Source organism: Haliotis cracherodii, unplaced genomic scaffold, assembly GCF_022045235.1.
Source record: "Haliotis cracherodii isolate W230 unplaced genomic scaffold, xgHalCrac1.p SCAF_3, whole genome shotgun sequence".
NCBI classification, from domain to species: domain Eukaryota; kingdom Metazoa; phylum Mollusca; class Gastropoda; order Lepetellida; family Haliotidae; genus Haliotis; species Haliotis cracherodii.
In genome coordinates, this window is record NW_027266286.1 from 49925900 (window position 1) to 49948455 (window position 22556).

General features: G+C 42.0%; 1 protein-coding gene and 1 pseudogene across 1 annotated transcript in view; both read right to left on the minus strand.

The window, feature by feature from the left end:
- The window catches only part of LOC139473602 (E3 ubiquitin-protein ligase rnf213-alpha-like), a 351622-nt gene that overhangs the window by 208669 nt on the left and 120397 nt on the right, over positions 1-22556 (minus strand). The window contains exons 14-15 of the mRNA XM_071256275.1: positions 3028-3190; positions 2431-2781 (exon numbers count right to left, since the gene is read on the minus strand). Coding sequence (XP_071112376.1) covers positions 2431-2781; positions 3028-3190 — 514 coding nt within the window. The remainder of the gene's footprint in view (positions 1-2430; positions 2782-3027; positions 3191-22556) is intronic.
- Positions 20762-21997, minus strand: LOC139474025 (uncharacterized; annotated as a pseudogene).

Sequence of the window (22556 nt, forward strand, 5' to 3'; positions counted from 1 at the left end):
AATTGAATCTAAACAAACCCTAACATTTTTTAACCGAGGTGGAACTTGTCGTGGAAATTGTAAAAAAAAGATGAGTTTGGAACCATGTCCATGTTGTTGCCATGGAAACGTAAAAAATAAATATTTATAAAATTTCTCAATAGCAAAAGTTCAGCATGTACCTGACAGACCTGTAAAGTTTGATGAAAAAATATTGAACGGTTTATGAGTTACTACAACATGATGGGTTAGCGACAGGAAATCATCCCAGGCATATGAAAACTTTTCTGTTAGGACACCACATACTTTCCAAAAATGAAATCTATCAGTGGTCTTATCGGGGCTCTTAGAGGAACCTTATGAACCATTAGCAAGACTACATTGCTTTAGAGATCCAGGAAGACAGCTTTTCATCTAGACATGGCTACAACAGCTAGAGTATCGGGACTTCAAGCATTGGACTTTTCAAGACCAACTCACACAGAACATTGGAATTCTATCATGATCCGATCTCTCCCAGAATTTGAAGCAAAGAACAGTCATTCCAGCATTAGGAGCAACTTTGGAGGGCAAGTTCACCTTTGATCATTATTGTCTACAAGGTGTTGGACAGGTCATAGGTTAACAGACATCACAAGTGGGAATTGGATGAAATTTTATGATAGGGTAGTTCTATGGAAGTTTATCACAGATTTGCTTGGTCCTTGTCATTCTTCTGAATTTACTCCTTTTGAAGTGATTCGGTTCGATATACAGTGATCCCTCGCTATTGGGCTCTTCGATAAAGCGCTACCTCGGTTACTACGCGCGGTATCGCATGGCTCCCAAAATTGATGTACACTTTTAATACTGAGAGTTTTACACAGCCGTGATTGTATTGTCGTTCGTTGTTCATTTGCACATAACGCTTCTCATTGCATAATCAACCGTTTATCGCTGAATGGAGTTCTAATAATCTGTTTGAAAACATCCGCTGCAATTCCCGGAAATACGATTGTTCTACTAGTTAACTTTTCACACTATACATCCTTTGATCTTAGAAGCGCATGTATGCAATAAAAGAGAACCACAAGCGAGGTTTATTTTCTTAATTAGTGGGCAATCCAATTTGAGGCGACACTGTCAACTCACATGTAGTTGCTGTCACAACACGGCAGTCATTCCTTTTGATTCGGATCAAGTAACGTTATCAAACCAATTAATCTGGCTTGAATGTGTATCTATATTTGCATGAATGTGTATGAATGCGCATAGTGCTGGTCAAAACTCTCGTTTTCTATATTTTAAGCAACATGACCAATCAATGCCACTGAATCACTCTGTACTTGTGTAATGAATTGTGGTTGGCTCTTCACTCATAGCGTCTGTTACTACCATTATCGATCAATATTTTCATGTAAGTAGAATACATTCACATTGAATGTGACTGTTAAGGCTTGTAAATAATAACAAACGGCGAAAATATAATGAATATATACTTTTACACTATGAACGGTAAACAACTTGTTTCATTGCAATGTGCGAGACAAGGCGAAGATCGTGAGATTGGCCGAGCGCGCTCCATCGGCTCAGCCTCGGTTAAACCACTCATCGTCTATAACGCCCACCAATTATTTGAACCCCATTGGTAGCGTTGTAGCGAGGGACCACTGTACACCTATTATTTACCACTTTAAGGGGTATTGGACTTAATAAGTACCCACAAACGAAGAGGTTTTGTATTCTCAGAAATATAAAAACAATAGTTAACATTGTTAATAATTAAAAGAATGTATAATACATTAGAAGTAATATCACCCACCTCATCAATCTGCATCTAGTACGCTGCTGATTGGAGAGAAGTGAGGTTTTCTGTGTTGCTCATGCACAAGAGTCCTGGGCAGCATGATACTATTCCTTGCACAACTGATTATGCATGGTTGACAATTAAGAGGACTTCTACTTAACATTTGAAATTTGTTATGTTGTGATGACTGACAAATTACAGGATAGAATTGTTAACAATGATACCTAACTATTGTTTAATGTTAAGCCCGACTACTTATTGCTCATGTACCGAATTTCATTACATTTTGAGTGAAAATGGCTGAGTATAAACGGCCAGAAATAGGATTGTCAATACGGCTGCTTTTGAAAATCAGATTCAAACCTCTTAAACAAATACAGGTGTAAATTTTGGTTGGATCATGAATGTGAAGTTACCTTTCATTAGTCCAATGGTTTCCTACAAGATTATGCCAGGAAATTTATATTTTGAGAGAATATAGGTGTAGGGTCAAAGTGCACGGTTTAAATTTAGGTCAAAATTCAACATATTGTGAAAAAAGGAATATGTGTTGAGCCCCACTACCAACCACACATATACCAAATTTCATTACTCACTTTCATTCAGAGGAGCTTATGAACAGAGACATGTAACAATTGAGGAAGTGTAGAAAATTCATATTTTACCACTGGTGATGTTAACACAATAGTGCATTAGAATCTTCAGTTGACAGAGACTCTCTTCAGCGACCTTCAGTTCCTTCAGGCGAATAAGAAGAATATGTTGCATTTCTTCATGTTCAGATTTATTGGCACCATCCTCATCATCAGAGCTCAGGACCTTAGATTCATCAATACATGCACAAGCTGCTAATAATTCCATGAACCTGTCACTGTCAGCAACAATCAACCTCAGTTGTGATACTGGGATACTGCCATCATTGACAGATATCTTGAGCATGTCCAGATGCTGTGCTGCATTCAAGATATGAAGAGTACAGTCTCTTGTCAGCACTTTGTTGACTTTCAAGTTGATGACTGAAAAGACAACCAAAACATTACTTGTAATGATATGAAGTATATTTATTTATTATGGGCAGACAGATAATGGCTGAAATGACTTTTCTCCAATAAGTCTAAACATAAGGTTGAAAAGTAATGCCTTCATGACTTTTAAAAATATTATTATATGGTGTAAACTTGAACCCCATTGTGAACAAATGATTGACAGTTAAGGATTTATTTACAAATTTGGGCTGGTTAGAATTAATGTGATCTAATTACCAAATCGCTTGAAGTACTGCAACAATGGTTCCCAAGTCAAAATGTGCTTCATGATTTTTTCTGCATCATCTGTTTTCGGCCAATGACTAGTCAGCAGTTTTGACATGAGTTGACCAAAGTTTCCATTCAGTTCAGTTGTCTCTTCAATTCTGCTGTTACTCCTCTGTCACAAAGTACATAATTATAAGTATCACAGTCACATCAATAAGGGGAAAATGTCCATGATCATGAAATTGTTGACATGCATGTAAAACTGAACATGAACATAAGAGTTTTCAACACTCTATCATTTAGGAGACACACAATTCCTTTATAATTTCTGACTTGGTTAATCTCAAATTAAATCTACAACTTAAGCAATATAGGTTTCGACCAGTTAGGTTAAAGGAATGAAGCAATGTTGCAAATTAGCACTCATTTTTAAGCAAAATTATGTCTCTTTTTATCCATATGCTTCAGCTACATATAGGAGATGCACATTATATAGTTCCTGAATTTGACCTTTCAAAATTTACACATGACCCATGTTCTACATTTTTCAGGCATGAAAAGGCCTTTGGCCAGTATCAGCCTTTACTGTGATATGATCAATCTTTCATTTCCTTAGAATAGACAGATTTAACTTAGAGTAAGTCCTTTCGTATCGATAATTAGCTTAAAATATTCCTTTTATTAATGGAGTTAATCAAAGACAAATGTTGTGTAACTATTAATAATATTATCTGTTTATTTATGCCTCCCTTTTTCCATTGGAAATTCCATTTAGCAAGTCTTGGCGCAAGTCTAAATTAAATTTCATACAGGTAGTTCACTGCATGAGCTCAGCAAGCAGCAAAAGAATCATATTTACTTATATTGTCTGAATCCCACTGATTGGCTGGGTGTGAGGATTAATGATTGCAATCAAAGATTCTTAATCCCCAAAGGCACACCAGTCTTTTGACATATTGCAACATGACACTGTAGGCTCATTTCCCACCAAGGAAATCTATGTACTCTATATCAGGAGGAAGAGATACAGTGTAAATACTAAGAGAATAACTTAATTATAACTATTTAGGGATTATCTGTCCAGAGTAGATTAACAAGGTTGCAAGTCCCTGACTTGGCAGAAGTTACAAGGCAGACTTTGTACTTCGTTGTCAGAGCTTCACATATAGGACAAGACAAAAAGTGATCTGGCTCACTAATACCCCGACCTTGACTCCAACATCAGCTGAAGAACAACTAGATATATTGATGCCTTAACATTTGATCTGGTTTCTCTGAAAAAGCACAATAATATAACATAGTAATGGCATGATTCAAAGATGCACTGGTGCATCATTGGCAAACTTTGTCAGATATGGTACACTTGACTAGAAAAAAGCAAATCCTGTATTTTGGCTTCAATCACACTAACTAACATTTTCAGATTTTCAACAGACGTCCTCTTCACTGCCAATTACACACAACTAGTTTTCGCCAAATAGTCTCGTAACTACCCAAGCCCTGATGTCACTTTTTTCCCTTATCTCCTACTACAGGTAGATGAATTGGGTAGGTGGCCCACTGACAGCTGGAAACTACTTGTTCTACTGAGACCGCAGTCTGTGTCGTTTGACTCGTGGCTAGGGCTCCTATTTCGTGATCTGATCAGGATCTGAGGCGTGGCATGGAATTCTGAACCTGTGTATAGCTTTGTGCAACTGTGCCTTCATCCATCCTGCTTAAGTAGCCTTTGAGATATCCTTGTTCGAGTTGGTCTTGTGGGATAAATAGAGTCTTCTTCGATGGCATCTATGTGGGTCTGTAGCTGAGAGATAGAACTTGTGAGCTCTGATGGGACATAAGTGTCTGTCTGGTTGATGCACTGTTGGTCCTAATGCCTGGATTGTATAGTGTCTTTAGTTGTTGAGGGCAGCGGTCTGGCAACCACTTTGGCGTCACTTCAGGTTTCACTTCCGGTGATGCGTGCGCATCCAAGATGGCGGCTCTTCTGTTCCCAGCGGCACGTGCATCCAAGATGGCGGCATGTCCGTTTCGGGGAGGCGTGCGCACCTCCAAGAGGGCGGCACATCCATTTCCGGGGAGGAGGGCGACCCAAAGATGCGCTCGTACTATATGAAAAAGATCAAAATTGAAAGAAGCGACTTTTACCCTGAAGAAATACAACCCATCTTGAAAAACAGACGCTGTGTATGCCGTGGACCGCGTGCTGAAAAGACGTCCAGGATGAAACAGGGTCAAGAAGAGGTCTTGGTGAATGGACTGGCTACCCTGCTAGTTTTAATTCGTGGATCCCTGCTGATCATTTACAAATAAAATAAGGTGCATGCTGTCTCTCAGACTCATTCTGAGGGTGGACACACGCGATGAGAGAACCACCACCACCGCCACCACCTCTGCAGAGAAGCCTCTCAGCATCCGTGGGTACCGATGAACCTCCCCTAGCTGCTGCACCACGTCATCCCCACCGCCGACACTCACCTTGGTGTTGTTTTGGCATGACGTTACCCCGCAGTGAAGCCGTGTTTTTTGCTCAGATCATGGTGATATATGGCCTGATCATCATGAGCATGGTACAGTTGGCCTTGGATCACGGAGAAAAACAGTTGTGGACAACCCTGCTCTCCAGCTGACCGCCTCACCAGACATCCCCACGACCCCACCCACCAGAAGACTTCAACTTGATACTTCATCCACCCAGAGTTTTCTACCTTAGCTCACGTCATCATGCTGCCACCTTTTTTTTCGAAACAAGACTTTTACATGACCCTGCCCAGTGATGCCTCCATGGACATCTATCCAAACAACACCGTCAATGCGTATGAAATCAAGTTGCCTTATCTTCTGCATCTGGATCGCCAACAGTGGAGAGGCGGGCGTCAGCGAAGTTCACTTTCCGATGACATGGTACAACGTCGCCCCACCCTTTGTCCTCCGTTACGAAAGCAAGAAGATTTTATCGAGAAAGGTGTCTATTCATCTGCAGATTTGGTGAAAACTCTCAACCGTTTGATTCAGGAACATATTACGGGTGTCTTGAAAGAACAGTCCTCAGACAGTGTCCAAAGTGATGGGAGACGGTTTGTCATTGCTGCCAGGTATCCCCAAGATAGTCTACAATTTGACATGCTCGGAGATGGAAAGGTGCAATTCCAAGCCCCTGAAGAAGTAGCACTCCATTCGGGCAAGCGCTCTATTTCACGGAAGTGATCATGCCACGTCCACTCTCAAGAATGCTCGGATTTGTTCAACTACCGTTCCTCGGTGAGGAGGACTATAAACCCTACACAGAGACGCCCGCTCTCTTGAGTGCCTTGGCCCAGTGGCAAGAGGGGGCAACTTCCATGACAGGCAGCTATGTGGAAATCACAGGTGACACAAAAGCGAATCGTGTGTCAGGATTTGATACTGTGTACATTTACACCAACCTTGTCGAAGATCAAATTGTGGGCAACACTATGTCCCCATTGCTGATCCACGTGCCTGTGTCAAAGAAGATGGTGCAAGACAGTGTGGTGATTAAAAGTCCTCAGCACATTCGCTACCTTGGGCTGCGTCATGGTTCCTTTGACGGTATTAAACTTTATATCATGGACTACACGGGGCGACCCGTGCCATTTCAAATGGGGAAAGCCATCGTGACACTTCACTTCAGACGCCGCTACTAACGCAGAAAGCAACATGTTGCGACACTTGTTGGCACACAAGTTTTATCAAGGACAGTTCGGCCAGCGTGGGAGTGGCATCAAAGTATACAAAGGACGATATCATCAACGTGGCAGTGGCCTCGGAGGTATTTTGAAAATGGCATTGCCTTTCCTTAAATCTGCCGGAACATCGGTGCTCAAGATGGGTAAAAAGATCCTACACGGGTTGGTGGGTGATGTGGTTGCAGGCAAACGCAAATGGCCAGAGAGTCTGAAACATCGTGGAACAGCATCCCTGATGGATGTCTTGGAGGAACGTAAGTCGAGACCCCTTAAAGACGTAAAGTCGTCCCACCCACCACCACCACCCACCAGAAACAGTGTAAAAGGAAAAGAAAAATGGTTTAAAGGTCAGTCCTCATCAGACTTTCAACCTGATCAGACGTCCTTCAAGGCAGAGAAAGGGAGGAACATCCATCATCATGATGCGCCGAGATGCTTGCAAATGTTCAAAGGCCCAGTTGGATCTCTTTACTACCCCCTGTGTCCACCTCGGTGCAAGAGGGTCAGTGGATTCGCTATAGTCCCTTGGCGCCACCCTCTGTGGCAGGACCACTCCAGTTTAACATTTCCAATCCCGTGAAAGCTTACATTGATTTGAAACAGTGCTACCTGAGAGTATGTCTACGTGTGACGAAAGATGATGGCACGGATACCGTTCTAGCGGATAACCCCATATCGACAGTCAACAATGTGATGCATTCCCTGTTTCGCGAAGTGCGGCTGCAAGTGGGACACTATCAGTTGGAGTTCCACGCCCTCCATTGGCACTTACCCTTACAGAGCCTACTTGGAAACCCTTCTGAGTTATGGTACAGGAGCCAAAACATCTCACCTTCAATATCCTTGATGGTTTACCGATAGTGCTGGTAAAATGGACCCCTTCAATCCTGATGCAGATGCGAACACAAGAAACACAGGAGTCAGAACGCGACGCAATCTTATCGTGCCCACCAAAGAAGTGGAACTGACAGGACGTCTACACTGTGACCTGTTTCTTCAAGAACGTTATCTGTTGGATGGTGTTCCTATGAAACTGGAATTGCTACGAAGTCCCGATGAGTTCTTCTTCATGTATGCTGCTGATGGTGTCTACAAACTAGCCCTGACCAAAGCTGAATTTTATGTTCATCAACGCAACATCAATCCTGCTGTCCGAGAAACACATGTGTCCAGTCTGAACGCAGGAAAGACTGCCAAGTATCCCCTTTCACGTGTGCGAGTGTCTTGTAGAGACTTCACAAGGATCAGCTCATCGGTGGCCAATTACCAAAATGTGTGGTCCTGGGACTGGTGGACAATAGTGCCTATGTAGGAAGCAAAGAGAAGAATCCGTACAACTTCAAACACAATCATGTCACCATGATGAAGCTGAAACTCAATGGCCAGGAAGTCCATGGGATGGAAATGAAAAGCGACTTAAGCAACAACAGTGCCAATTTGAAACAAATCTACAAGAATCTGTTCCGAAACACGCGACCTGAGACCTGTGAGGTGTCTGTCAAGGCCTTTGCTCAAGGTTACACCTTGAGGGTGGTGGATCTCACCCCAGACCTTGGCGCTGATGAAGGCATCAACTATCCTCGACACACTGGCAAGTTGGGTTTGGAAATCCAGTTTGGACAAGCTCTCGAGAACCCGGTCACCCCCATCTGCTATGAGGAATACGAAAATGTTCTGGAAATAGATTGTTTCCGGAATGCAATGATGGTATAAAAAGAGCGATGACAGACAGTCATGCCACACTTTTTTCTCCTCCTACAAGGGACCATGGATGAATCATTCGGGTTGAGCACCTTGGATTTAAAAGCCATCGTGGCTGATGATGAACCACTTCATGCCATCTACCGAGGCACCCTGGCCAGAGATGACTTTGCCAGAATGGGATGGCAACAGGATGACCCCTTTTACCCCAAAGCCTACGTGGTCATCACAGATTCAAGCGATCAACCTGGCACACACTGGGTGAGCATCTATCGTCCAGCTCCTGGATCCATGGAAATGATGGATAGCTATGGACTGTATTCATTATCCCTGTTTAAAGAGACTTTGAATCGCATGGGTCAGATTCCACAACGATGGAATACACTGCCCTTACAACACGGATACAGCACGTTGTGTGGTGTGTACTGTCTCTACATGCTGACCTATCGCGTGTGTGGGTGAACTTTTAATCAAGTGTTAGATACGTTGGACTGGAAGGACACCGCCAAGTGCCCAGACGTGTAACCTACATCAAAAGAACCCTTTCTGCCCTTATTGACCTGACACTTGTTCACTGAACCTACGATCACCTGACAGTCAACAATCCCCATTTGAGGAGTGTACATACGTTCACTGCCTTTTAGGAATGACCAAGTGACAAAAGTTCCTGTTCACTGCGTTTTAGGAGTGTACATACATTCACATACGTGTACATACGTTCATGTTCACAAAAATCACAGGGACGTGCCTAATCCCGTGGCTTTTGTTATGTTGTGTTGGTTCATGTGAGCGGGGGATTAAAAAGTTGAACAAACATAAGTGTTATGTTGTCTGTAGGATGGAAATCGCCATGCACACCCCAGAGAAAAACAAAAACAAAACAAGATCGACATCTGACCGCTTCCTCCATTCCTACACCACGTCCATGTCTGTGCATGTCGATTCACCATTAGAATCCAGGCCTCCGTTCCACACCATTATCGTAGCACTAAGGTGATAGACAAACGACTGTCATTGCGCTACAATACGATCACCTTGTGGAACGAAACCTTACACCTCAAAGTTTACAATCACATCATCATACCCCATGATGTCATTTGTGGGATTTTGTTGCAAGATCCTTCGCCGATATGACGTCAACCTAGCAACAAAGTTGCTGGGTCGTTGACTGTGTATTATAAGCTTGTCTCAGTGATCTATCATCTCCACACGCCATCCACACACACACACACACACACACACACACACACACACACACACACGCACACACACGCACACACACACACACACTCCCCCTCCTCCCACCACCACCACACCACCACCTCATTAATCTGTTGAGGATGGGACGTTTTCGTCGACTTAGTATTATAAGCTCGTCTCAGTGATCTATCATCTCCACACGCCATCGACACACACACACACCCTCCCCCTGCTCCCTCCACTACCACCAACACCACCACCAACACCAACACCTCCCTCCACCACCTCCATCACCACCACCACCACACCACAACCACCACCTCATTAATCTGTTGGGGATGGGACATTTTCGAATAGATAATCCATCATGTTGAAGTACAGAATGAAGGGCTGATCTGTAACCTTCTATCGTCCTGTGTCTGAATTTATTGTCTTGACGTAGATGAAGAAGGAAGTCCGCTATCAAAGGGATTGATACAACATTATCAATAATCCCCAGTCATCTTCTCCACTGGACGTGTCCCATCTGTTGTCATTTAAAAGGGAGTATGTAGGTCGTCACGATCTTGCCACAGCGTCTGAGGCAAGCTCAGAGTAACCGGATGTTTGCATCTTGTGCGTGATATATGTAGGCTGGGCAGATTTACGTGGAATATGCCTTGCTGGGCCATACTGGAGCTAGTATTATTATGCAATCCGTCTCCTCAACCTTGTGGATGACCTTGTCTAGGAGAGACCATGGTGGGAATGCATAGCTGAATAGATTCGTCCAATCCATCGTAAGAGCGTCAATCTTGGTGATCCAGCTGAAGACCTGTGGACGCAAGGTCCATTCTGTTGCCACTATTCTCCCCCGACGTGAGAGGTTGACGGCCAGTATGTTCAGTTTCCAGGATATATGCTGCCCTTCCATCTGGCAGTTGAAGGAGTCTGCCAAGGCAAACAATCGTGTAGTCTCCGTCATCAGGGAGTTGGATCTGGCTGCTCCCTGCTTCTGAATATATGCCACTACTGTGGTGTTGTCCATGGCTATGAGAACTGATGAAAGATGACGTTGCGTTCTCCATTCCTGGATGGCGTAACATATGGGCTTCATTTCCCTGCAGTTAATATGAAGGTTTTTCTGTGTGTTCCACGATCCCTGTACTGTGAGATCGTCCCATATGAGCTCCACATCCTGAATCTGACAAGTCTGTAAATAGATGATGTTCTGGCGTAGGATAAGTCAGCAGCCACTCATCACATGTTCTCTGTGATTCCACCAATCAAGTTATTGTAGCAAAGTGGGAACGTATACAGTTGACCCATGTCTGTAAAGGACATAGCCTCAGCCTTCCTCTGAAGGTCATATCCTGTAGAGATGTCAAGTTGCCAAGCAGAGACATCCACCACCTCAGCGACTTGCTGGGTTGACTTGAGATTGATTGGATCATCTTTATAGTCTTGTCGAATCAATCCTCTGGTGGACATAGATATCCCGTCCAGCTGGAATCTTGCTCCGATGTATATAATGTCTTGGACCAGAGTGATCTCTGACTTGGCTGCGTTGACTAGGAAACCTAGGTAAGTCATAAGCTGGACCAAGAATATCATGTTCTGATGTAGCTGATTTTTCCCTTGGTCTGCCGCTAAGAAGTCGTCAAGATAACCATGGATTCAAACCAGCTGGAGATGGGCAAACTTGATGACTGGGGCAGTAGTTCTGGTGAATGGCCAAGGTGCTTTTGCTATCCCGAATGGTAGGACTTGGAATTCGTAGTGTCGGACATTGATAGACATTTCCAAGATGATGGGTGTATCGTGACGTGATGGCATGCATCTGTAAGATCTAGGCTGATAAGCCAGTCTCCCTTCTTCAACAGTGACTGCAACTTCCGTATGGACTGTATCTGGAATTTTGGATGCGGCACCAGATATCTCTTGTTTAGGATTTTTAGATCTATTATCATCCTCATCTCAGTTGTGTTCTTCTTCGGCACTGGGGAGTAAAAACCTTTGGTGTTGTTGGACTCCTTCAGTTTCCAGTAGTTTCCTGACAGCCAAATATGCAGCCGCTAACTTGGCCCCGACTAGGTGAAATTTTCTGCCCATGGCATGTGTGTTAAGGATTGCGTGTTTCTTGAAATGTAACTTGTAACTGTGAGCCACGACGTCTAGAATCCAGTGGTCAGGCATAAATTGCTTCCAGTTTTAGGCCTATGACAGAAGGCACCCTCCCACTGGGCCCGGAGTCGGCGTTATGTTGAAAGACGGAAGGCGTAAATCGCAATCTATAGACGTAACCAGGTCGAAAGGGTCTATGACTAGCTGTTGTCGCTGTAGTGTCAGTAACTGTGAGGAAGTCCAGAATTTGGAAGCGAGTAAATATTCTTGCATCTTAACAACCGAGTCCAGGAGGCTGTGAAATAGTCTGACTTGATCGGTTCTAATAGTCATGGGTGTTTTCAGCGCATTTCCTTCATAGGATGGTTGAAGAGGTGGTATGATGTGTCTGATTCCAGCGACAAACCAATTTATATATGCCCCGAAATCCATGGATTATCTGTCAACCGATGCTAAATCCTTGAAATGTGATGCTGAGAACATAACGTTCATGTTGGGATTGTGCACTAATTTTTCGAATTCCTCATCCAAGTGTTGGAACTCCAGAAGTTTAAATTAGCATCATGCATCTTGTATAACTTCAATTTCATAGGTGGAAGAGGTAGATGTTTATCTCGCTTGAGTCTGTGGATGTTATCTGTTAATTGGTCTGCAACCTTGCTGCGTAGCTGGGCGAAGGTAACATATGATGAATATGCTGAGATGGAGCAGGCACATGACATCCCCTGTATTCCGGCACCTGGGGTGGCGAAACTCATAGTTTCTTCACCGTTGGCTGGCTGGACGGCTCATCAGTCGGTTGGAATGCCGTGGGAGGCTGGCTGGCTGGTATGGCTGGCCGTAGACGTCCGGTCCATGGATACCGTTACTGTTCTCTGTGCTAGCTTGCTTGGTGACTGGTCCATGGCCTGGCCATGGTCCGTGGGCTGGCTGTGGATAAGGATCTTGTAGTCTTTGTCCGAGCTACCGTCTCAATCTTAGCATCCATTCAACTCATGGTGAGTGCAGGAGATGATTGGGTCAATGGAGAGGGAGGCGCTGGGGTAGACAGTGATTTCTCAGTGGTAATCTTGTCCACTTTCTTCTTCGCCGCCTCTCTCGTCTTAGTCACAGCCTCTAATATCTTGGAGAAGATCTCTTCAGATGTTTTAATGCATTGTTCACATCTCTTCTCCAAGGTGCAGGTCTTCCCTCTGCACTTCGTGCAGTTTATGTGAGGATCTCCTGTGATCATAAATCGACCACACTTCTTACACCCGGGTGTGGTGGGAGACTGCATGGCGACCTCACAAACCCAACTCCAGCTATACCTGCGTGTAGTCTCTTCCAGCCGCAATATTATTTTAAATATATATTTATTTTAAATATATATTTATTTTTATGTCTGTCATTATATAGCAATCTTATTAGAATAATCTTACGTTAATATGACCTACTACCAGGTGCTAGATTGTCACTACTACTATAGTAGGAGCACACACAGGAAAAAAGTGAGGTTGCCGCCATTATGACATCATGGCTTGGATAGTTACTAGACTACTTGGCAACAACTAGTTGTGTGAAATTGACAGTGAAGAGGAAATCAGTTGAAAATCTGAAAATTTTACCTATTGTGATTGCCAAAATACAGGATTTATGGCAGATATGTAATAGAGGTAGAAGTTTCGTAAGAATTATCATTTTGTTTTAATTGCAGCTTTACTATATATATATTTCAAATAAATTAATAAGGGAAGCACTTTGTACAGTTGATCACTATTGCCGGATATTTTTTCGCATGGAACAATTTGACCAATCACCGTCAATGGACCCACGCTCTCGATAGCGAAATCTTTATGTTGACATAACATAGTCAAACAACAACAAACATGACTGTCACCGAGTCAAAGTGTGGCATTTATGATATATATATCCATTCTCTATCCACTAAAGTTTGTTTCAAGGCATCAATAATGGTAATATGACTGTCGTTGCTGTAAATAACGGTGAGTTGTGAGATCTTCCGATCACTTTACATACGATTTTGCCGAAATGAATATAAACAATATAAAATGAAATATTGAATAAAATTAATAAAATACATTGCAAACATCAGTCCAGATATATGATGAACTCTTTTTATAACAAGACAGTGTAATTTCCGGTACATGATTAGTTTCTGTATTTGTTGACATGGTATTTCTGCTCACAGTAATGTCTTTGTGTTTGGGGAAAAACATCAAAACTCTACAACCCTGTGTATAAGATGTTCCTCCTTGAAAGCCCCTTTATTCTAGGTACGAAAAACTCGCCTTATACACAGCGATATACGGTATTCATACCAGCGATTTCATGGTCATTCTTGATCTACAAGAGTGCATTTTCACAATCTTCAGGTAGCAGAACATTGTTCCACCGACGACACATCAACAACCTCGAGTTAAAGGCAGTCATTCTAGCAGTAACAAATTGGGCAGGGCTCCTACACTCCTCTCACCTCATGATTCAATCTGACAAAATTGCGGTAGCGTGGTACATAAACCAAATGGGATCAATGAAGTCGATGTCGCTTCTCTCGCTCTCTCGAGTTCTTCCAGTTCCTCAACTCCCTCAACATCCACGTCGCTTGTCACATCTGAGGGGTCTCAAATGTCATAACAGACTCTCTGTTTTGACCCAACTGATTGTCACCAACAGAGTGGTTAGTGCACCCAACAATCTTCCAACTGAATGTACCAATTCTATCGGCCCCCAGTGATAGATCTGTTTGCCACCAGTTTCAACACTCAGCTATCCTGATTCATGTCGCCCATCCCCAAACCACAGGCTTAGGGTCATGATGTGTACGCGTTTCCTCCAACAGGCGTTCTTCACCCAGTCCTACAGAAAGTAGAAGCCACCAGTCACCCATCTGACTTTGGTCACATCTTTTGGCCAACATGCAACTGGTTCCCCAGCTTGCTAAGGCTAGCCAACAGACGGGCGGTCGGTTAGCCTACTGGTTAAAGCGTTCGCTCGTCACGCCGAGGACCTGGGTTCGATTCCCGACATGGGTACAATGTGTGAAGCCCATTTCTGGTGTCCCTCGCCGTGATATTGCTGGAATATTGCTAAAAGTGGTGTAAAACCATACTCACTCACTCACTAGCCAACAGACAATTCCATTGTCTACCACTTCGAGCAGACCTTCTACTTCAGCCCTACGTTTGGCACTTGCAAAGCTCCAGCTATGCATCTGGCGCATTTGAAGCAGTCCCATATTTACAACTAGGCCACTAGCTCATAGGCACATTCTGTGCATCTAGATGTAATAGTGCAGAGGTCTGCTCTACAGAGAATACACTGCGAATGTGGGTCCCTGACTGTCATGGTGTTGACTTTGGGGTTAAGTCCATGCTCCGAAAATATGTTACCCAAAGATAACAATTAATGTCCAGATTTGTCTTTTGAAGTTTAGAAACTAACTTTAGCAGAGATTTAAACAAACAAACATGCGCAAGTGTAAACACTACTACACCACTCCACTCCACCACTCCACTACACCACTTCACTTCACTACACCACAGAGGGGGGCCCAAAAACCAAACAATCTGTGAATGTTGATGATCTGGGTAGTATGGACTCAAGGTCAAGCCAGGAAGAAAGTTTCCTTGCATAAACAGAAGCAACCCCTTCACTACCACTTCCTCAAAGCTTCCAAAATCTTACAAACTGCGATAACATAAAATACTTCCAGACCTTGACCTTAATTAAGAGAATTTCTTAAGATAAAAAGATTGTATCAGGATTGTACAAGTAGAAGTAAAACAGTAACTGGCAATGAACGATACATTCATATTTCTAATAACCCCAAAGATGACCTGGGAAAGACATACATGTAGTATTAACATTCGAAGGTCAACTGCAGTATTTGGGTCCCCACTTCGGGAGTTTCCGTAAGGAAACTGCTGCCTTTGGCAGCTTTGCTTATATATAAGCGTGCACGCAAACGCGAGGCATTTTTTAGCAAAAAGGACCCCAAAAATGAGCTGGATGTGAAAAGTATGGTCGAAAACTCCGCCCCTGTGGGGGCCGAAAGTTTTACGATAGAAAGTGAAGCCGAATTATCGTACCGTCAACTTCTTGTTGTTTGTGGGCGGGACATAAATGACGTAAGACGTCACATGTCTGATCATGTGACTTTCCTTATACTGACTCGTTACTACGAAAGCAACTTCGCTCATAACTTGTAAATTCATAAACTGTGGATTGTACAAATAAAACAGAGTCGACTTGGAGTACAGTGAAGACATCTTTGAATAGGTATGGGACGAATGCGGGAATGTATGACAATTATTTTGTTCAAAACATTATCAGAAAAGAAATATTTCAGTTGTTCAATTGATCAGTTTCTAAGTTCACCAGCCGTGTTTACATTTATTAAACTTAGGAAGCTTGCACTTGGACCTTTTCATGACAATTGACAAAAGAATGCCCCAGGTCTATTTGGAAGAATAATCTCTAATTTCAATAATATTTGAGTGGTAGTCACAAGCTGTGGTGGTCAGTGGTCAAATTTAAAAAACCTTTAGGCAGTCTTGACTACTGGTGCTGCTGTTGTTGCAACTGCCAATGTTAAGGAGCATTCACATGTACAACTAGTTGCATACAATTTGTTGTATGCAACCAATTGCATCGTGTGAACACGCAAGTCGGACCAACTTTTGACGTATGCAACTTGTTGGACGTGAATTGTACAGAATAGGACATGCTCTATTTTCATGCGACAAGTTGTACGTACGCAGCCAAATAATACGTGTATTTACACGTCAATTTGTAAACAAAAATGGCGACTTCGATTCACATCGGTAACTTAACTGCTTTTTGGTAGCCTGAGTGTCACCCCTCAATAAAGAACCTATGAAAAGTAGGTATGTAGAATAACACTGTAAAAAATTATATATTTTAACATTTGCACTAGTCTAATTGTCCAGGTTAAACTATTCAAAGTGTTATTTGAAACGACAGGTTATGTGACTGTACACTGTAGATCTAGTGTAGACAAAGATGAGATTAGGTTCATAATATGTTTCTAAAACTTCAAATACATCATACACACAAATACACATCACAGTTTTGGATTCTGTGGGAAAGTATTATGTGATGCCATTAACAACTATTTTAGGCAAAGCATATGTACAAAAAACAACATCTGAATATAGTGTACAACGAAAATATTGCCATTTTCACATTTTACCCGTTCCCATTTCTCAGTGGGATTATTTATTCAAATAACATATAACTACATGAGAAGTACAATTACAAAACCATTGGGTGTCTGCTCTTTTTCCAAACACAAATGATCATTCCAAAAAGACTCCAATAATCCTATATTCGTTTTCGAAACATAAAAACTCTAGACTGAAAATCACAGCTCTTTTTCGCGTCAGTCGAGATGCCAGTCACATCACATGTATTTCACACTCAGCTACAATACATACATCTCTGAATTCATCATACCATTAACAATCAACAGACACACTGTCTAAGTCACTTATACAAACAGTCCAAATGAAATCAACCGAAATATTCAAGTGTGAAAACAAACCTGGTGCTCTGAAACCTACCAGTGGGCCTTCTCGTTAGAAAATGTCAACAAAGCAAACTTCTAGTTTGAGATATAAACATTTTCTACTATTCTGAGAGATTCAGTCATCAAATTGTTGCATACATTAGCTCTGATTATTACGAATATGCTTGGGTCGATAATCATTGCAAGAGGTGAGGAATTAATACTTGGATACTTATTTGGAAAAGTCAACAGAAATTGTTACACATGACACCATGTTTGATGCAAAATCACGCACACTGACAACAGTACTCGTCTGCCAATGAAAGTATCAAGTATCCACGTAGTATCAAGGCTAGAATGAAAACATAAAACAAATAGAACTTGTTGATTTCAGATTGATTCTGATTACTTAACTTACATGACTCCGTTATGTATACATATATCCGAGCATCACAATAAAACCTACTCTAAACATTCCTATCAGTGAACTCACAATGTTATGACAAGAGGTTACCGGTAGTGATGTCATATTAGTATACGACAACATCAACATCGTTGTACATATTTGTTATTTACTTTGAATTGCGGGTAAATTAGTACACATCACATTTATTTCATGAAGTAGTTTACTGTTTCAATCTTGAATTATAATTTGAATATCTCTTCAATATCTCCCCCTCCCCCCCATAAAATAATGCACTGCTGCAAAATGTGTACATGTGTGTATTGCTGTTACTAATATTATCTAAAATGCCATAAAATTTATGAAACTCTTTATAATTAGCTGTTTCTTTGAAAACTGAAATTTACATTCATCGTGTTATTCTTCCTATAAGATGCTTTGTGAATGTAACACACTGTAGCATATACATATTTCCTATGGAGAATTGTGAAATATTCATTGTGGCAAATTTATATATACTAGCCACATAAAGAAACTGTGCACGGAGAAAATATAGATATAAAGGCACACCGTCCATATATGAAATATAGGTTTGAACACAGCAATTATTGGAGACATTCAAACGCTCATGCACGTGCCATGCGATATGACATCATTGATGGGGGCCTATGGACGTGCAATGTGTTACTGCAAATGCATCCTGTGCAGCTGTACACAGCTTTGGAAAGCATGATCTGTGGTCATTCAAAAATTCAAAACTTCTCAGGCGCAGACACAAGCATATCACAAGCACAGGTTCCAAACGGCAGTAACGATGTCCCAGACAATTCCTGGACTGCGCCGTATCCATCCCAACACTGTCATGAATCGTTTACGTCAGTACGGGATTCGACCACGACGCCCTGCCATACGTCCCATCCTGACACACCTTCATCGCATCAACGGTTTAAGATGGTGTCGAAATCATGTTCGCCAACCTCGAATATGGTGGAGAAATGTTGTCTTTACAGATGAATTGAGGTTCAACATTTCCCACAGTGACAGGCGCCAACGTGTCTACCGGCGTTTGGGAAAACGTTATGCATGCAACTGTATTGTGGAGAGGAATCGTTTTGGAGGTGGCTCTGTGATGATTTGGGGTGGGATAACAGCACGGCACCAAACCCCTTTGGTGGTTGTTCAGGGCAATCTCACCGGTGTTGGCTACAGAGATCAGATTCTGAGGCCTGTGCTCATTCCTTTCCTGCAACGTCATGGCCCGGGATTGACATTTCCACAGGACAACGCTCGTCCTCACACGGCTAGGGTCGCAATGGATTTCCTTCGCCATAACAATGTCATGTTACTGCCATCGTAAGCATGTGTGGGATGAAATGGAGCGCCGTCTGCGTCGTCTTCAACATCCTCCAGATAACGTCCTTGACTTGGCACAGGATTTGAAGAGGATATGGCAGGCCATTCCCCAGGCCTTCCATGCCCATTTGGGGGACTCAATGCGTCCCGATGCACTGCTGTGATTCACGCACAGGGTGGTCATACCCGTTATTGACTTTGTGACTTTGTCATTTGACCCCCTATTCCATTTTGATCTTCTGACTTCATCGTAACAGATGTTGTTCAGGTCCCGTTGACATTTTCTTATGGTCCGATCATTCAGCTGCTACAGCGTCTGCATCATTTTGTTCTTGCTGTGTTGTATTTCAATCCCGAATATATTTTCTCCGTGCACAGTTTCTTTATGTGGCTAGTATAGATAGGTTAAATAAAAAAAGGCACTTTATTTCTTAAAGTAATAGTAGATGTAAACCTGAAGGACATTTGTCACGTAATATCTTTATTAATGTATACACATGTGTGGACAACCATTTGTTTTACATTTGGATTTTATCGTTTAATTGGCGGAACATTGACAGCTAAAGATTGCATCAGGTGCATGTTTCAAAATAGGGGTCGACCATTTAAGATTCATGGGTGGAGGCTGGTCGTGATCTGTTGGGGTTTGGGTGTGCGTTGGTGGGTGGGGTGGGGTGGGGTGGGGTGGGGTGGGGTGAGGGATTGTGGAGCTGTTGTAGTAATAAAGCCAAACATTCTGTTCTTTTAATCAAAATTTTCTATACTATGAACAAATATTAGTGGTAATATACTGTTACTTTTTTTGTGTTACCGATTTCAATGTTGAAATTGGAATAAAACCTAAAAGAATATGGTTTCAACTGGCCATAGGGGACTTTTAAGGATTTTTATAGGTCATTCTTCTATATTATAACAAAATCTGAAATATGTCTTCAGGACGTTTTGGATGACATTCATTCAATGTCCCAGAAAACAAACCGATGTGGTTATCAAAATCGATAGCTGTGTGGGAACTTTGTAGATACACATAAACAAAAATATAGTATAATGTATTGTCCTGAGCCATAGCAAATGCTCACTGCGGACATGACGGATACTGAGTTACAATGGCTTACAGTTAAGCATTGCAGAGTTATGCCCCTTTTTGTCTTTGTACATGTGGACCTCTCTCTTGTGTTTTGACGTCATAGCGGAAACTTTATCTTCGCCATATAAAACAAGTACGTTTTTGTATACATAATCGTACAATTCTAATATATCTGTCATAATGTTGTTCAGATGTAAGACAGTATTTTGTTTGCTCACAGTTTACATAAAGTTGTCAAAGAAAACATTTCGTTGCACTGTACTTTATCTATGTACGATCAAATGTGGCTACATATTTTAGAGACTTTTTCATTAGCAAAACAGAAACATTTAACACTTTTTGCTTTTCAAACCAGTCTTTAATTTTTTCACCATGGGGTTAAAAATTCAGTAATATACAACTTGGTTAAATTGCAAAGTCAGAGGTTGGTCCAGTACCACGCGACCGCATTTCTCGCATAGCCTTGATTTTTCATAACTATGCATCTGAACATTAACTCTGCAACCAGGATTCCAGCCATAACTTAGTGAATCACAAGTTTTTTGTCAGAGATCTTGCGAGGCCCGAGTTGTATGCAACTTGCCGCCGAGTGAATGCTGAGTTGAATGCTGAACAACTTTAGTTAGTGCAACTAGTTGCATACAACAAATTGTATACAACTAGTTGTACCGTGTGAATGCCCCTTTAAACAGTATGAAGTGATTTTGGAGGCTTGTATGTAAGGGACAATGCAAAAGGAGGATAGTCAAGTTGGTGAATCGCACCTTCTGGAATGAGTTGGTACTGTAACGGCCCCCACCTCTGTAACCCTGGTAATTTTATGAGGGCCCTCTGTGAAAGGGTTGGCTGTTTCCTCTGTTAAACCCTCTAATAGAGTTCTTGAAGCCAAAGTGGCTCTTGTTTTTGTAGTCTGAAAACTGTCTCTCAATGTCTAATCTCTTCTTTCTGTCCTTGGACAGCTTTAACAATTTCTTGTAAAAATCTTTGCCAAACAAGGCCTTCTTGTCACTGAACTTTTTCTCATTCTTTGAGAGAAATTTCTGGGCTTTCTTCTGACTTTTCATCAGCTTAGTTAGAATGTTCAGTCTTCTATAAAAAGTAGTGGCAACGTTAGCTTGCCCCAACAAACAAACAGTCTTTTCAACTAAATTCAAAAAGTCGTTCACATCAATCTCTTCACCACCTTTATCTCTGATTTTATCCACTGTCTGCCACACTTGACCGAGTGGTCCCATCACATTGAGTAGTCTTGATTGGATTTTTCCCAACCCTGCTTCAACAGATTTAGCCGCAGTAAATCTTTTTTCCTCCAACATATCTGACCATTGTTCATCAAGCTCCAGTGGCACAAATCCTTTTGGGGTCGGACAGCCCTCTAATATGTTCTTGGTGATAACTTCATCTTTAATGTAGTGGTTGAAATGCTCATGCGCATAATCTAGCAGTTCGTTAGACAGTTCTTGTTCAGCCCTATCATCTGTGGGCTTATACAGGTGATTGTCAGTACTAATAGTACGATTGTTGGTAACACAACCTTCTGATTCTGACGAACTACTGTCACTACTTGAGCTGGATGATGAGCTATCGGAAGGAGAACTACTAGTGCTACTGTCACTTCTTTTGCGATGACGATGGCGCGATTTGGCTTGGTCACGTTTTGGAATTGTGAAGCCTTTCCAGTCCTTCCTATTTCGTTTCCTGCTTCGATTCTCCAAATCAACATCATTAGGTCTGTCATTGTCACCAACTGCCTCATGGCTCTGGTTATTGTTTGCCTCATGGCTGGTTCCAGTGGCCGTGGTTGCCTTATGACTGACAGGCACATGGCGTCCATGCTTTTGGCTGACAGGAATTCCATCATCGCCATGGGAAACAGATGAATGATCCGATCTCATGACAGTTAAATAAACCGAAGAAAAGAGTTAAGCCAAGAAGAGAAGTCACAAAAAGAGCAAGACTGACAAAACACCATCGAAGATTGCTCATGATGAAAAACACAAGACGAGCACGAAAATTTCAACGTCTTGCATCTTCGGAAGCCAGATAATCAAGGACGAGATCTCGTTTTTTCTCACGTGACTTTGAAAGGCTTGTGACTTCCACTGGATGCCACGGATAATCACATTTAGACCTTATTTCAGTCTACAAAATAAAATTTATCGTACCAACAAGTTTTAATATGACATTGTAATAGAACTAAAACAAATTCTTCAAAATTGATAGAAAACAGCTCTCTGACTGAACTGAGGTTAACACCGGCATGTATGACAAAATCAAGGGCCCCTGTTGAGTTGACAAGGGTGTACAACTCACCCCTAATCAAACAACATATCATAATCTCTTTCATAAAACAACTAAGATCAGAGAAATATGGGGTGAACATGTATTGCCAAATTTAGCTATATCTATCCAGCAGTTTCACGGAGGAAAAAGTTTACAGATCAGGACATTTAG